This window comes from Argopecten irradians, chromosome 3, assembly GCF_041381155.1.
Source record: "Argopecten irradians isolate NY chromosome 3, Ai_NY, whole genome shotgun sequence".
Taxonomy (NCBI): domain Eukaryota; kingdom Metazoa; phylum Mollusca; class Bivalvia; order Pectinida; family Pectinidae; genus Argopecten; species Argopecten irradians.
In genome coordinates this window covers 6,031,719-6,049,830 of record NC_091136.1, presented here as the reverse complement: position 1 = coordinate 6,049,830, position 18,112 = coordinate 6,031,719, and the positions used below count along the sequence as shown (strand labels likewise).

Sequence of the window (18,112 nt, the reverse complement as noted above, 5' to 3'; positions counted from 1 at the left end):
TATAGTACGGTTATTTAGCGTTTAGTAATAGCTGACCACATTGAATATATTGGAGAAAGAACTGCAAGAACATGAATATGAGTCACAAACAAACACAAAAAACACAGAAATTTAAAACAATACTTTTTGGCATAGAAATAGCCTGTATGAACATTTCATTACAAGTCTGGCCATCTCCTATAACAAATAAATTGAACAAATACATGTCTTTTGTATTTCACAAACTTACCTCACTCACAAGAACAACTTTTACTTAATGTGCAGCATTTTTTTTTAATTTTTAACACATCATTTGGAGCATGGTTAACATCAATGTCACGTATCACGTACCACATGATACAAGATAACGTTTGTGCGGGATTATTGTTTCTATTGGTGATTGAATGACGCAAAAAGATGACATCTCCTCTAACATCATTTCTGCGGGAAGGGCAGCACCACTGGATATAATAGAACCGCACAAACATTATACGATATCACGTTGAACATAATTTAGTGTCATTTACAGATATGTCGAACTACCAAAAAAGTTTCCATTTAACTTCCATTATATTCTTGCAGGTAAAACTCAAGAAGTTTTGAAAGTTGTGTTGACTTAATCGTTCATTAGGGCGTGACTGGTTTAGTAGGCAGTACTTATCAAATTACTTACTGTGCAATGAAGCTTCATCGCTAACCACAAGTACATACCTTTAGACGCATTACCTTGTATTAAGTGAATAATGACAGGCAACCTAATATCGTTACCAATCATCAATTTTTATCGACAGACTACAGTGATGAGTAACTCATAAAGACTTGACGAGCAAATATTAGAACTTGGAGACGACTTTCAGAAAAACGGTTTTGAAAAGAACACAAATTTAAGATACTTTTGTTCACAACAACCTACATTTCGAAGAATCACGTCAAAATGTATAATATAAATCCAGCGGATGTCGCCATTTTGTCCCGCCATTCGCGAAATCCTGACGACATTTTATTATTTCTGTCATGACTTCTAAATGATTTCCAGTCAATAAAAATCGGACCAGGTCATAACACATTAGTGACACGTGAAAACATATTACATGGCCGAAATCGCCGGAGATCAGACGCATTACATTATACGAGTAAAAGGTATTCCGAACCTCTGTCACCAACGGTACGTCCAAGAGTTCATTGCAGCATACCAGACACTGCTGATAACAAATAGATCATGTAATGGTCAGGCCTTTTTTTATCATATCATTAAGTGTTGAACTTTCGTTGAAGCCTTATCATTTTTTATCTGGCACAATACCACTTCAATATGGTGGACAGGGTCGGTATTATAGTTCTTCTGAGCCTGGTTTTACATAATGTATATGTTAATGGCCACGAGAAACATAAGTATGACACACTACAACAGGAAGTTTCCGATTTAAAACAAATTGTACTTGACATGAACGTCGAGTTACATAACGTTAAGAAACAGTATGCGGAACTGAAGGAGAATATGATTACATCAAGGTAATATATACTGTATGATTGTAAATATAAGATTTACACGATTAAATCGTTTATAAATATCCATTTTAATGTATATTTGTCGCATACTTTATGTTCTTAGTGTTACGTACATAAGACAAGTGAGAAAGACAGTATATGTACTTAAAATAATGTATAATGAATTTTCATCAAAAAACATTTGATTTCAAATTTATCTAATGATATACTACTACACAGTAACACTATTGAATTGACTTATAAAATTGAATTTATTAAGACAAAATCACATACTATCAGTCATTTGTCTGTAAAACATTAGAGAAAACCTTTAATATAGACATTCTGTAGTTAAACCTTTATTTACATATTCGACTTACTGTTTGTCAATTTATTTTGCGCCATTTAATCTATCTGGCGATCGTCATATGGTGATATTGTGCCGGTGACTTAATATAACTAGCAACCGCCACATGTTTTAAACAATTATGAGGAAAGATTAAATGGCGACCGCCAAATAGATATTTTATCCTGAAAAATATGGGATATGCAAGCCTGATAAGCGTACAATGTATATACTTACGCAATTATACAGGGAATGACATTATATCAGAAATAAACGATGATACTTTCATCGTACCGTAGACAACAACAGATTGTCAAGTAATCCAAAACGGCAGCTAATGTAGATTGTTTTAGCTGGTTTTTTTCCCATTGGAATTGGATTTACTTCAGAGTAGTGGCAGAGGGATTTTATAAGTTGAGATAACTTGTGCCCAATCCTATTGTAATTGTTTTTGCAATAAAATACTTTAAACTCAATAGTTTTGATATTTCATGTTGAGAAAAATATCACAACACGACATTTCAGTGTGAATTTAGGAAACAAGTCAATGATTTTATCTCTTCACAATTTTAACAGAAGATTCATAATAAAATTACGCTTTAAAGTTATGGTGATCTTAGTGTCTAGTACCACTCAATTGGTGATCGGGAAATATTAGCACCATGGCAGCGTATGAATATATATGTATATTACAATTCCCACGCTGTTGTCTTAAAGATATAAACACGGCGACGAAGACACGAATCGGCCGGAAACCTCCCACAAACGTGACCTTGGGCAGATAACACCACACACGAGATCAGCGGGTGAGATTATTCGAATTGTATACCAGAATGGAGTAAATTGTACAAAATATATTATAATATCGTAATTATAACGTCGATACATGTACAGCATTTGCAAGGAATAACGAAATCTAGGTGTTGTGTACTTTATGTAAAAAGATTCCTTTTAAGTAAGTGTTAGATCAAAGTACAATGGTTATCATGAGCTTTATTTTATAATTGAACACTAAAAAAATGTAACTATTCATATTAATAAAAAGTATCGAAATAGGTACATTCAAACTTGTCCCAAATACTCACATTTTACATATACGTAATCAATAATATTCATAATAATATACGTAATCAATAATATTCATATTAATAATATTCCATATTCTAACTGCATTACTTATTTGAGTTGTTCCATCATAGAATTTGATATTTTGTTTTTACATTTGGCTCTAGTTTAAAAAAAATATGATATCCGAAATGTTACAACGGTAACAATAATAAATCACCATGTTACATGTAATAAGAAATCAAGACGCCGAAAAAGGACACCTTTAAAATATAGGGTAACCAACCATTGTGTTAAGTAAGTCTGCAGATATAGGTCTCATTATATAAAAATTGTAACCATTGTACTTAGTTGAATCAGAAAAAGATATCATAGCGGATAGAACATCCACAAATAAATTCCTATAGAAATATTTAGATATTCATGCATTTCTATTGGCTATGAAATTAAAGAGATATATTATAAGACTCTTTATATTTGGAGATACTGGATTGGGATATTCTACTCGAGGGTCACAAAATTTTGTAGCCTCGGGTTTAACAATATTTTGTGATCCGGAGGATAGAAAATCCCTATCCTTCATATCCACATATGAAAGAGTACTTTTTCTCTCATATCTCGACTTTTAATAAACATTTTACTACTATAATTATATATCCGTCAGTATAAAATAAATTCGGAAAATATCGCCGACTGCAAGTCAGTTATTCATTCATGAAAATTGCGTGATATTTTCAAAACACATCTGGTTGTTTGCATCTTTTAAAGTACACTCAGTCTAGTTTCTGGAAAGAAATGACAAACTTGTACCGAGAAATTAGTAATTTTATAGTAATCATACATGTATCATCTTATTTTTTGTGTGTGATTTGTTAGTAAAAATGCAAAGCATTCCGTTAATAAACTTACTGTCATTCTTACTTTCAGTATATAACCCTACCCTACATTTAGCGAGTTTGTTGAATGGAACACGCATTAAAGGTAGAACTTTATGTATTTTCAGGCATTGTTGGTTATTTCACATCATTCTCGCTAATCACCATTTATCTAGCCATTTACAGCTAACCTAATTAGAAAATACACTGAAACAAACATTTAATGGGGAAAAAATTATAGTATGAAAACTTCGCAAACTATTTGACCCTATCGCAATTCACAATAATTTCTATAACTGAAAGCGGTAATTTAGACAGCATCAGGGCGGAACATTTTATCAGATGTTGTCAGAAAATTTATACATTGGAATGAGCATACAGATATGAATTGTAATCTGGTTGGTAATTTTGGGTTAAACTCTTAATTATTTTTATGCCTATTTTCTATTAAACAAACATTATTAACTTAATTTTCATCGACCTTCCAATATAGTGTAATAATATGAAATTAATAACCTTTTGTTTGCTAGCGTCCGGACCGAAAGGTGAAAAGGGAGAATCTGGAACCCAGGGACTTAAAGGGGACATAAGCGCTCCGGGACCAAGAGGTCAGAATGGAGTGAAAGGGGTCAAAGGGGATATGGGACTTGTTGGACCTAAAGGGCCACCGGGGCTAACAGGTCAGAAAGGAGAGGTCGGCCAGCGTGGTATACCTGGAGCCATGGGTCCTAAGGGGTCACAGGGGTACAAAGGAGAGCAAGGTCGAAAGGGCAATAACGGACGACAAGGATTACCAGGACCAAGAGGTTTTATCGGGTCTCAAGGTCAGAAAGGAACAAAAGGAAATACTGGCGAAAAGGGAAATCAGGGACTCAAAGGATCCCCTGGATCATGTCAAGGTAACTAGAGAGTAGAACGCATCTTACCCAGTAAACTACAAATTAGAAATTTTTCGTGACTTTCTTCCAAAGAGTTTGTATTTAACATTAATTTCAATATACACTAGGAGAGTCCATTCGTGATTAATTTTAATGAAATTCAAAAGAAAACTTAAAGAGAGGTACAAAGATATGCAGGAAATATGCGTTTCTACTCAAGTGATGTTACAAGCTGTTCGAGTAGAATTGTTTAGAATTAGTTAAGTTCGCATTTTGTATTTTAAGAGTTGAAGCAATAACAATTAGGGGCATGCTGGCCATGTGTATAAATTGGAGAGGGTTCTTTTTCCTTTTGAACAAGGGCACACGTACCCTCAAATAGTCAGGTCGTTTGCTTTTCTGTCCGGATCAGCAATCAGTATTTATACTATTATAATTTTGACGTAACTATTTTTCAAACGTTTGTTTCTTGTTAGGATATATATCTCATTCCATGTTTTAATTATTGCAGGTGGGAACGTTTCTTTCTCCCTACAGACCGGCCTAAAAAGAATAAGGCAGCATGGCCAGAATTTAAGGTTTGATACATTGTATTGGAACAATGGTAATCACTTCGATCCTTCCACTGGCGTTTTTACTTGTCGTGTGCCTGGGTTATATCTCTTTATATTAACATTAACAGTCAATCCTGAGGAAAAGATCCAATTAAGTATAAACCTTAACGATCACCAATGGCGCTTTGTGACGGCAGACGGAAATAGAACCAGTGCCAGCACTTCCATGTCTGTGTCGGGATACTTATCACGAGGAAATACCATCTCTGTGGTCCTATTACAGCGAAGTAAACATTCCGCATCTACCTGTTATTTTGAAGGTTTTCTGGTGTCTTGAGCAGCAATAAAAGTATTTTATCTGTAGCACTAGTCTCTGACTTGTGTTCATGAAAAAATATTAACAAGGCAGAAGACAGGATAGTCAGCAACAGAAGGTCTGACATATACGTATGAGAACATATACCGTAATTAAAGTACAAATTACCAAAATTATCACAGAAAGCAAAAAATATAATGAATACAAATATACACAGAACTGACTGCATATTGATAAGTTTCTGGTAAGTAAATAAGTAAATATTCACTTATAGAAGGGGGGATAATATATCGGCATTGACAAATTGAAAAGTAAAACACAAACAACCAGTAGAACAATGGAAAAATGAATTCACATGGCACCATGAAAGTTTTTTTACAAACGTCAACGAAACTGATAACAGCCCTGAGAACTTGTGATTGGTCGTTTGATTATTGATTGCACATCAGGGCCATGTTTACCTAACCTATTTATGGCCATACCTTAGTACTTTAGGCATCTTTTCTTTTTAAAATATTTTTAAAATGACAGATGACGTCAACTGAGATGGATGTCATCCCCCTGTAAAAGGATATTTTGTAGGAAAAACATCAATGGCAGTGATGTAATCTTATATAGCAAACTTAATGCATCATTTTAACATTTTCATCAGTAGATGCTTGAATAGAAACGTGCCAGAATAGTTACTTGTAGTACAATGTAATATACTGCAACAATCAGATCAAATAAAGTTTTTATAAATGAGCATATAGTTAGCTGTCCAGTCGTCACTCTACATTATGCAGACATATGCTTATGAAAACACAGTTAGAAATTAAAACGTGCAACCTTTTCGAATATATCTTTGATTATACATATAAAGTAGCAGATAATCTAAGGAACACATTTTACCGGGAATGTTTATTCGGACAGGTTCGTTTCCAATCTGACCTGCTTCTTCCTACACGTAGGGTAGATCGCTTCAGTCAAGGGTCTTTGGGAGTTCCATAATAGGTTGCGACACAGTTGTTTTGTGTGCACAAAGACAATTCAACATGAATTTTTTCACCTTCTATGCAAGGATACAATTAATAACAATAAACATACCTATTTTAGCGGTAATCATATTACAGTGCTTTTCGCTGGACATGCTAAAGTTACATTGTTTTTGTTTAAATGACGAGTATCGTTTATGCTCTGTCGGCGGTGGAGCATCTTTAAGGTATTTTTCTTAAAACTAACAAACTAAGAAAAGTATATAGCAGTATATAGAAATCGTCTACGAAACCAGTATAGGACCAAACACTCAAAGCCAATCTACCAAGCTACGCTAATTCCTGCTATTCACTAGCCGTTCAATAGACATTTAAACATTGGAATTAAATTACTGTCGTCATCGTCATGAGAGGAACTCAGAAATTGTTTTAAGGTGAATGATCGTCTCAGTCTACTTCGGTTTAAGTATTTCATGTAAATTTTTCAAGCTTTAGTTATATCAAATATGGTGTTGCTGATAGCAGATAGTAGCCATGGAATATTTTTCAATACCTAAGCGTTCATTTTAAAATACAATAAACTTCTTACCCTCTGCTCGCACAGATAACTCCGTGAAGTACACTAAAAAGGAAGCTAAACAGTTAAAAACTTAATTTATGCATCTGGAAGCCTGTACAATATCTGTTATAACATGTATAAATTTCGGCGTTTTGTGGTGAAAAGTTTATAAGAGATATTTCCCTTTATGTCATTTTCCAGCAGGTAAACTTAAGTTATGTCCCTTTGATAAATAACAAAGGTTCATGGGAAACATTCTGCCATTGCGTGTCTGAAAATATTTTGTCAACAAATTTTGACTTTATACGTTTTATCAATAATTTTCACCTACCCACAAACTCCCAGTTATATTTTATTATATTAATTAAGTGTCTTTTGTATGACATTGATGCAGGCTTTTGGTTTTAATTTGTATAATTGTCATTTTGATGCTTTGATTTTTTGTGTGTGTTATAAATTGGTTGTTAAGCTGTGGAAATGCAGTGTGTATGATGAAACTTGTAGATTTGTTGTTTAATATTAGATTAAAAATTTCACCATATATTTCAATATGGTGGACATGTTCATTCAAATCCTTCTTATAGCTTTTTGTGAGCGGACTGAAGATGCATACAGATTGCTATGAGCTCCATCAAAGTTTACCCCCTAGAAACGAGATATGTTGCATAATGATCACGATATAAGGTCGACGCCATTTTTCACAAAATATACCGCACAGCCGGATAAATTTTCACGATTTTGAGAAATGGTTGAACGATATATACCCTTAAATCAATATCACAAAATTTTAAAACCAATAACAAGCACAGGCTTTCTGTCGCGTTTGGCATATTCAGTCGAAAAACTTCGTCCTAGATATACATGTATGACGTCATAGACAAACACATGATACATACACCCGACTGTGACTATGACATCTCTCTGATTAGACATCTCATTAACGCAAGAAAAAAGACAAATCGTCTTCTTACTCTTCTGATTAATATTCTAAGCGTACAGTTCGATGCTTCGTAATTGCTCTGACAAATGGTTGTTGTTTTAAATAATTGTTTAATCCTTTACTTACCTGTTAACCGTATAAGAAAGGAATCGTGAGTAAAATAATACATGTAGCTTGGCTCTTTCGTGTATTTGGTTACATTTAAATAGTGCTGAAACATCTGTCAAAGATAAGTTGCGAAATTGTATTTCTTCAGATAATGTTCAATAACTCTGTACTGATTACTAGCTTCTTAAACTAGTAAGTTCACATGGATTTTATTCCTTTTACAGCCATTGTATCACACTGACTTATATCGATTATCTGTCAGGGTCATTTAGGGGCGGCATTAAAGGTATGTGTAGACTTTGTGGCGGCGTGTAAATGTCTATATGTTTATTGATTATTACATTATAATAATGTTTTGTCACCTTGTAATAGTGAAACGTTTGCCATCAGTGCTTAGAAAACGTTGAGAAGAAGACAGTCAGTATGAAAGAAGAGACAATATAACATTATTAATGTATTCAATAATCATGCAATACGCCCTACCTGTACGGCCACCATTCGAAAGAATTGCAATTGTACTACATGTATTATTTTGCAAAGTGCTGAAGATGTTATGTAAAGGGTTTATGAATTTATGTGAATTAATCAACAATTAACGAAACTATTGCTCTCGAGTTGTAATATGCATGCCGCGCAGTGATATCAAGCGCACAATATAACCAATACATTCAATATTGTGCATTTCCTAAATATACAAGTATACGTTTAGTATATCCCCACATTAGTATTTTAACTCATCTAGATACAATATACTTTTTACACGATTTCAATAGTGCGTCATTCATTTGTTAAAACATCGTATGGAATTCTGTTCATTTAAAGAAAACCTCTGTATAAATAAATATCACCCATACTCTAGTTATAATAAACATTTTTATTGTTAATTAAGAAAGCAAAACTCCTTCAAAAGAGCAGTGAGATACCGAATGACGATTTCGCTTAATTAGAACAAGAGAGACGGTTTCTCCTCGCGAAAGATTCATCATACCTGTAACAGATATTGAGGTATAACCATTGGTGCCATACCCAGAATTAGTCACGTATCGCCAGGGGTGATTATTACGGTTAATGCTTAGGTGTATTTCCTCCCTAGGGTTGACAGTTATCGTTGATATAAATAGGTAAATCCCGGGTACGTGACAGGTAAAAACGCCAGTTGAAGGGTCAAAGTCATCGCCATCGTTCCAATAGACTGTCTCAAATATTAGAGGCTGGTCATGAGTGTTTAATCGTGACATTGTGGTACTCAATGAGAAAGATATCCTTGTACCTGTAAAATACAATTATCATATATCAGAAACTCGTGTTAGGTTTGATATTACGTAATAAATAATCAATAAATGCGAAAATAACAGAGACGAAAGGTAAACTAAATTCAAATGGATAACAATATGACAAATACTACTGAACAATTCGTAGAGTGTGATGTTAGCCTGATGCCATTCTGGCTTGCATATGGTAGCTGTCATTAGAGAAGACGTCTGTGCTTTTAAAACTCTTCCTTAACGTCACAGTATCAAAGTTATATATACAAGTATGCAAACACCTAAATAAGAAGTTAATTGAACTCATCTGTCTCCTCTGTGATTACCTTGGCTAGTTCCTGGTTTCCCTGGAACCCCTTTGGGTCCCCTAGGCCCAATTCTACCCATATCGCCTTTGTATCCTTTAGAACCTTGTCTGACGGGAAAACCTATTGGTCCCGATATTCCTTGACTCCCTGTGTCGCCTTTTGGTCCAGGTTTCCCCTTGTCCCCGTGTGGGCCCTTTGGGCCATTAGCACCTGGTAATCCACGCTGACCGACCTCCCCTTTCTGTCCTGCTATCCCTGGTGACCCTTGAGGTCCCATAATTCCCATATCTCCTTTGATCCCTTTATTTCCGGTTTGACCAGTTGGTCCCAGGATGCCTATGTCCCCTTTTATGCCCTGGAGTCCAGTGTCCCCCTTTTCGCCTTTTGCACCCGTCGCTGTTGTTGTACACATATTGATTTGACAGTAAATATAATATGAAGTTTTATCACATAACTGGCCCGTCTAGCCATGTCATACCTGCATGTCATAAATATCATAAGACACATGTGTAATAACACTATTATGACGTCACATTTATATTTGAAGTCATAATCTATAAATGACGTCGTATGATTGTCTCCGTAGACGGAAACAACGTCACATCCGAGTCGGATTTCTACTGTTTTATATAGCGACGAAATTAAAAGTTTCACTTATAATTAATTTACAAAAGTTAGGTGATAAATAGAATCTAACACTCATGACTATGTTTTATGAAATTTATCAAACTCGTTAAATAATGTGATATGCCACTCGCCTAAAGGCTCGTGGCATAACAAATTATTGAACTCGTTTGATAAATGTCGTATTACATAGCCACTAATGTAAGATCCTCTATTTATGAAATTTAAATCGACTGATTCCATATATATTCCAAAATTAGTTCCCATAAGGAACCTATTGAAAAGTCGATTTTTAAACGTTTAGATGAAAGAAACGAAAAGTGGTTATCTTAACTTGCAAAATTATGAAAACAGGTATTATGAACAACTATCAGTTAAAGACAAAATTGTTCGAGGTTAATTAAGATGATATTGTTAATTATATTACCGGTAATACCTTTAGCAGACGTTCCATTCCAGACATTCTGTAAATGTATGGTGGGTACATAAGCTGGGCATGAAAAGCAAAAAAAAGAAGCTAGCTTTTAAATGAATTAGATTGTATATACCGACAACTGTTACTGATATATCACAGATATTTACATAAACAGATACTTCTTATTTATGTCTATAAAATGTAAACACTTTTCATATTCATAGTTCTATGCGGTTTCCTTGAGATCTGCTGTGAACTCAGAAGGCTTTCCGCATCTGTCATACTACCTCTAACAAATCGTTAACTAATGTCAGTAACATGTACATACATAGTGGACCTGGACTGTGTCGAACATCGGTGACCAGGGCCCAGGATCATGAAAACACAGTTAGATTTAAGTTTAAACTTAGCAAAACATCAATGACGTAACTTTGTATAACGTCGTCTTTAATTGACTTAAATTTTTAAAATTTTAAATTTAAAACAGTTTTGGACTTAAGTCTGTTTCATGATCCGAAAGCCTGGTAGAACCTACGGCTAGTGGTCGGGGTACTGGGGTATCGTATTAGCCATAGAAAATTTTGGTTAAATATGTTCGCAAAATTTATCAGAACCTGCCTGTGAAGCTTTTAATTCATTTAGAAAAAATCATTTATTTATTCAAATAACATCACATATGCATGATTTTCATTCGTAATTTTTTCTAAAATATTACAGCTATATGTATCGTAATTTTCATACATACAATACTGGAAGAGATTTTGATATGTTATTCCCCACCAAACATTTTGATAATTATAAAACATGCAAGTTATAAAGTTTAATTTTACAAAGACAAATAATAGCTTAAAAAACACGAAAGCTTATACATTTTTTTCTATTCATTTCAATGATGGTGACAGCTTAGTTCATGAGATATCATGATTTGCAATAGATTACTAAAGAATCAAATATATTCGCCTAGTAATGGCACATACAGCTTTACAAAATCTTTTCATTTACCTTATGCCGCCATTATAAACTTTCTCATACCTGTTTCCTTCATTTAAGGTTAGAAATATATTACTAATATACCCGCTGATCTCTTGTTTGGTGTCACATTCTCTTCGTTGTTCCCATTGTATACGGTGTCCGCCTGGTCTGTATGTTTGATGATTTGGTCACTTCTTGAAAGTTAAAAGAATATGTCCTAATATATCACATAATATTCAGATTGTGGTTCTGTGTGGTTTGACATCCCTGGTTATGTGCAATTACTGTCACCATATGCGCAAATACATATATTGGCGATTTAAATATATTGAGATTATATATTTAGGATTTCCGAAACATTTGCGTTTGAGATTTCTCTGGAAAGTATGAGGGACGTTTTAAGGATTTAACGTACCTTCACGAATAATATAACTCGGTTTACGGGTACGCGGAAATGTCTTTTTCAAATATTAAGTGATCTACAGTATACTATCCGGATGTCAAATTTTATTGACATTAAACTTTTTTTTCGTCAATGAAATAAACAAATGGGAATAGCAATTGAATCATACAGTACATATTACCTTGATGTCATCAGATTCATATTCAGTTCTGCATATTGTTTTTTCACGTTCTGTAACTCGACGTTCATGTCCAGTACCATTCGTTTTAAATCTGCAACTTCCTGTTGTAGTGTAATACATCCGTGACCGTCCTGACCGCTGGCACGTAATACTACGGTCAGCAGTACTATAAAACCTATCCTGACGACCATGTTGAATCAATGTTACGTGAGGTCAGTGACGATAACCGTTTATATAATATCAACTTTTAATGTGCCGTCAATTGAATTCACGTACGCGTCTGTCTACCTCAATATAGTATTGCTCTGTTTAATTTTAAGGTTTTGAAGTCAACTCATACGGCTTGTTCTCTGCTATATTCGCATTTTAAGTTATTGTGATATTGAAGGTATTAGATTTGAATATTGTGTATAGATATTTAAGAAAAAAGGCTGACAAGGCCTCAACATAACTTGACCTTCTTTTTATCAGTAAAGGTGGGTTTAATAGCATCGTGAAATGTCCTCAAATGTTCCTATAGCTACCTACGGTAGATAATTTTCTTCTTTGCATTTATTTTCGTTTAAATGCGACAAAATGATATATTTGATATTCTACATTTCATCACATTTTAGCCTATAATATTTTATTTTAGTGTTTTATCGATATAATATACATTTTGCTCAATTTTACTGAGTGGTTTTAATATGAACTTTTGTTTGCCCGAGAAAATCATATTTCCCGAGAGCCCAATGAACTATTAGAATGATGTATGATAATTTATATATCAGCAATCTTACTATAAACGTATTTATTTTAGGGACAGTTTTACTTTTAGCGTTTTTCTGTTGTCTTTGAAGTGCTTATTGATGCACATGGTTAAATTTTGTAAAAGAGTATTTCTGGTAACCACCGATTCCCGCAAATAAATAGATATAAGCGTAAATAAATCATAATTATTTTTTGTATTATTTTTCATTTTCGCTTAAATTTGACTTCGCTAAAATTAGTACGTTTATAGTTCATTCCTACATTATTACACAGGATATATCAGTTATCATTTAACTGTCGAGTTTATTGATTAAAAAATTATTTTACGCTCGCTTTGGTCTTTAAAATCCCCCCTTATAATCTTAAGTTCTGTAATTACATCTCTTCTTCTGTGTGTTCGAAGTTTTCTATGTTCGAATTCACAATTTTTTAAAGATGTTTGTAATGTGTATGAAGTCTCCGAAAAAGTCCTAGAGCCCTATTGGATATCAGTGTTTAAAGATGTACAAACGAACTTCAACACAATATAAACTAGTTGACATGTATGGATTTTCTACTCTATGTTCACAGGAGTATTGAGAAGAAATATGATGAAAAATAGTGCCACACTATTAAATCGGAGTTATTTAATTAAGCATTAAATTGCCTTCTTGGGGGATTTATGGTCCTATAATTCTCCCAGGATTGCAGAAAAATTGATCATAACGCGTCTTAAGATAGGTAGACTGTGTCGTTGGTGGCTCGCGTTGACGATTTATATTCAGTGATACTGCGAGTTAAAACAGAGTGACCAAGGTCACTACGTACATACTGAGTGACCATATGCAGACTCAAATTGATAAGGCTTGAATCCTCCAGTGTTGTCCCCAAATTGATAAGACGCCCGTGTTAAAGTGGACATTAATGGTCAAACTGGACACATCATGTTTATTTCGTTTTATTTCGTTCTCGTCTTGACCGTGACCATTAACGGTCAAAATACGAAGAATTATGAATATCTCCAAAACGAGATAGAGATGTTGAAGACACTTGTGCAAAGTCTAAACACTGCACAACATGATCTACAGGAGCAATATGATGAGGTTCGACAGGAGTTAAAGGATGTGCGGTAATAATTCGCATCTCTCTTTTCAAGAAAATTTCCTTAAATAACCAGAAAATCACGTTTTACTCTTACTAATGAAACATTTTATATGTGTGGATTATTAGATAAGCAATATGCATCAACAAAAGTAATGATGTATTTAATTTTCGCTGGGATGAAATTTTCGTGATTTAGCGCGACATTGCTATGATCAAAATATTAAGAACACTCTTTTAGCCAGATTGCGAAATTTTAGGACCGCTAAATCATGATTTATTTTCGTTTTAGATCAAACCGTGAAAACATTGACCCACAGAAATAACCTGCTATATGGTTTCATGTTTCTATAAAGACCACCAGATACCTTACGCTGTTTTCATGAGCATCACTATAACAGAGGATCATTTGTAGATCATTTTAGTTCGCAATTTATGGATGCACTAAAAGCCTTTGATCACGAATTAATTTATTCGAAATATGTATAAATGAAGATGCGACATTCAAGTATTGAATACGCGTACATAAAGTGGTCTATAGTATATAAAGATAATTTACTTATTTTTTTCATTTTTTTTTTTTTGTAATTAATTACTGAAAAGGCAAAAGTACCACTTTGTGGCTGAACAACTGTCCAACAGAGAAAAAGAACATATCGGGTATGAAGTAGATGAGAATGAATACAAAGATCTCCGTGACAGATCAGGTAATTGAGTTTTTCTTAATATTTACTATTATATTGTCCTTATTGTTGATTTCGCATTGCTTATTTACACTTGCTGATTTCGCATTGCTTATTGTTACAGTTAAACCATTTACATGATTGTGTAAATGACCTTATCCTGCCCTGAGTGCTTTTCAGGATATGTCCTTCTCGTTCTCTAGGTTCTAAGAACGCGGCTGTGTGTCTGGGTTAACATATTTCAGATATCTAACCCTCGCATGGAGCCGGAAATGGTTATACCGTAATATTCATAATAAGACACAATAATAACCAGGAATAATACTTAATGCGAAAAAACTGGGTGCTTAACAGTAGCACGGCGGTATTTTCATACAAGACCAAATTGATATCAATCCTCATGTTTGATGCAACAAATATGTGCAACACTTTGTTTATCACGAAACTGGTCCTTTCCGACATGTTACACTGTCATGACAAACACGTGTAGCATCGTAAAAGAAATATGTAATATTTTTATCGTGGTCATAGGTATTAAGGAAATATTAATGATAATACATTATGAAGTTGCATTATTATTACGGTAGATGGAAATGTCACATCCGAACTGAATTTCGCCTCATCTCACAGTATGTAGAAATGTAACAAATTATTATTATTATTTTTTTTTTTGAATTGCCATTTATTGTTAAGACATTTAGTATCACACCCTTTCGATAACACAATGGTTTACCTATCTTCTGGGACCAATTTCACATCGTACAAACAGCCATATTTGTACGAGTACACCTATAATGTATCTGTTCGCGAAAACTCATGATGGATAAGGGAAAATATGTATGGGGAAAGTGTTGCTCATCTTTAATTTTGACTTTCAGCGGCCGTTATTCCATCGTCTGGTCATTGGAACATGTCAACCGGTAAGTACTAATCTACTAAGACTTTAACACAAGTCACGATGCATTGCATTCTGATGATTTAATGCTGCATTTAGTGTAAATCATTGCATTATGCTGTAATAAATTAAAAGGAATGTATGGGAAAACGTTAACGTAGCACCAGCGTAACGTTCAATCAACGAATTAATTCCTCATTCAAAAACAATATCATTGTTTTTGTCGCTTACTGTTATTATCCGTGTAATGACCTTTGCAATCAATAAAAGCGTAAAATGAATCTAATAATCATTGATATGTCAATTTCATGGTCCTTTTAACTTTAAAATGGGGTGAATTGATCCCTCTCACCTATTTAAATGTTTTTCATATAATTGATGTACGTGTGTATTTTTCAGCTAGTACACCTTCATTACAACTAACGAAGGGAACTAAAGGTAGGGACAAACTAGTAAAGCTGCAATTTAACCACTGTAATCAAATCAAATTATATGAAATGTATAACTGCCGTGTAAGTTAATAATGAGTTTCCTTGTAATAGTTGATCTCATTTCGTTCTGGTTATTTTATAATGTATAGTGCTATCTACTTAACATCTCCACCTGGCCAGAGTATGATGACTTATATGTGTCGTCAGTAATTCATAACGGATCTTTTCAATCAATGAAACAGGTGAAAAGGGCGAGCCTGGGACTCCAGGGTTTCCGGGACCGAAAGGTGACGCAGGAGTAGCTGGTCCCATGGGGCCGAGAGGGTATACTGGGTGGCAAGGACATGTTGGACCACAAGGACCACCAGGTGCTAAAGGTAATCAGTTTCTTACTTTTATTAAGTAATAAACTCCTGATAAATGGCGGGAAACAACTAATCTACTATCAGGTTTAAATTTAACCTTTTTTTGTCTAATGAAAATATCTAATATAACATTAGGAAAGTGTCTATAAATATGACGCTAAAGTTTCTATACAAAGGACACAGTGGATACAATGGAGTACCCGGGCCTAAAGGAGAACCAGGGTTATTAGGACTACCAGGTCAAAAGGGGGAGCCGGGCTATAATGTACCAGGTAAGCAATTATTTGTCTCTATACTTTCCAACTGTTTATAGTATGTAGCATTGACTAATATTGGACAACTTCCCCACATTGGGAGAAAGCCTGTCGTCGGAAATGCATTCATTCATAATACAATGTGTTCCTTCCATTTGATATCTGTATACAAATTACAGGTAGAGTATGAAAACTTTCAAGTATAAACCTTGTAAAGGTAAATACCCAGAGAGCATCCTTTGGTTCATTGATAACGATTTATTTATTTAACACATCATTTTTTTAAAGTAAATTATTTTTTCAAAGTAAAACTGTTGAGTAAATTCTTGCTGCAACTTTAGCTAAATAAAATTTCATTATGCATAATGAGAAGATATTCAGTACAATTCGCAGTAATAGGACTAAAATGCTTACATTAAAGGGATTATTTGTCCACGCTTTCGCTAATTTTAAATAACTTCCCAGTAAAACCCTTTTACTCATGTTAGAGACATGTACGATAGTAAACTAGCATTAATTTCTTGTTTAGTCGCCAAGTCCTCCTTCTACGTCACTAACCACGTGAGCGTCCAATATTCTCACCAGACTATCACAAATGCAAACCCCATCTCGAATGTCGGCGGACACTACAACTCAGCCACCGGAATCTTTACCTGTTCTACACCCGGCGTCTACTTGTTCAGTTGGTCTCTTGATGTCTGGCACGGGCAAAACGTGTTCTCCCATCTCGACGTCAACGGGAAATCGATTGGAGAACTTCGCGTACAAGGATCCGCTTCATTCAATACAGGGTCTCGCGTGACTATCGTAACATTATCACGTGGTCAAACAGTACAACTGAAATTGACTACTCAGGATCGCACCAACGACCACGTGACCACTCATTTCATAGGAGCTCTTCTGCATTAGGAAACACATTAAGTTCAGTGTGGTATGGTTCGCGATGATGATTTTGGTTGAGGGATTCTTGGCTAGATAGTCAATACATATATTTATTATAATAAATCCACGATGTCAGAAATAGAATCTTTTGTAATGTGTTTACGTAATTGTTCCATCACCGATATCTTTTTTTTCATCAGAGATGTTTATTTACAAAGCTATGACTATTGTCATGTTAAGAAATACACTTTTTCTTGCTTTGTGTTTTTATGAGATTAATCTTATTGTAACAGACATGTTTGTAATAGCTGACATATAACAAAACCCTGTAATCCTCGTAATGCTCGGGACACTCGGATAATCCTAGATAATGATGGTTTTTGATGATCAAAGAGATGCAGATACTAACACAATTGCATTTAAAATCATCCTTTATCACATAGCTGGCTCGTCCAGCCATGTCATACGGCCATGTCGTAAATATCGTAAACCACATGTGTAATAACACTATTCTGACGTCAT

The 18,112-nt window shown here is 34.4% G+C and overlaps 3 protein-coding genes and 1 long non-coding RNA gene across 4 annotated transcripts; 3 read left to right on the top strand and 1 right to left on the bottom strand.

Annotated features, from left to right (window-relative positions):
• Window positions 1–1,291: 1,291 nt before the first annotated feature.
• Window positions 1,292–5,618, top strand: LOC138317175 (complement C1q tumor necrosis factor-related protein 2-like). Its single transcript, XM_069258730.1, has 5 exons — window positions 1,292–1,491; window positions 2,531–2,619; window positions 3,806–3,859; window positions 4,284–4,652; window positions 5,143–5,618. Exons 1-5 carry the CDS (start codon window positions 1,292–1,294, stop codon window positions 5,520–5,522), a joined length of 1,092 nt encoding a protein of 363 aa, XP_069114831.1. The 3' UTR covers window positions 5,523–5,618.
• A 3,325-nt stretch (window positions 5,619–8,943) lies between these two features.
• LOC138317174 (complement C1q subcomponent subunit B-like) lies at window positions 8,944–12,441 on the bottom strand. The gene is made up of 5 exons (XM_069258729.1): window positions 12,251–12,441; window positions 11,769–11,860; window positions 10,716–10,769; window positions 9,674–10,051; window positions 8,944–9,352 (listed from the first exon to the last, which is right to left on the bottom strand). The coding sequence occupies exons 1-5, from the start codon at window positions 12,439–12,441 to the stop codon at window positions 8,967–8,969; spliced, it is 1,101 nt and encodes a 366-aa protein (XP_069114830.1). The 3' UTR covers window positions 8,944–8,966.
• A 1,430-nt stretch (window positions 12,442–13,871) lies between these two features.
• On the top strand, window positions 13,872–15,686 carry LOC138319883 (uncharacterized). The gene is made up of 3 exons (XR_011208038.1): window positions 13,872–14,108; window positions 14,684–14,787; window positions 15,642–15,686. It is a non-coding gene; the product is annotated as an uncharacterized lncRNA (long non-coding RNA).
• A 376-nt stretch (window positions 15,687–16,062) lies between these two features.
• Window positions 16,063–18,099, top strand: LOC138319882 (complement C1q-like protein 3). The gene is made up of 4 exons (XM_069263004.1): window positions 16,063–16,096; window positions 16,332–16,466; window positions 16,631–16,726; window positions 17,238–18,099. The coding sequence occupies exons 2-4, from the start codon at window positions 16,400–16,402 to the stop codon at window positions 17,615–17,617; spliced, it is 543 nt and encodes a 180-aa protein (XP_069119105.1). The 5' UTR covers window positions 16,063–16,096; window positions 16,332–16,399; the 3' UTR covers window positions 17,618–18,099.
• Window positions 18,100–18,112: the final 13 nt, after the last annotated feature.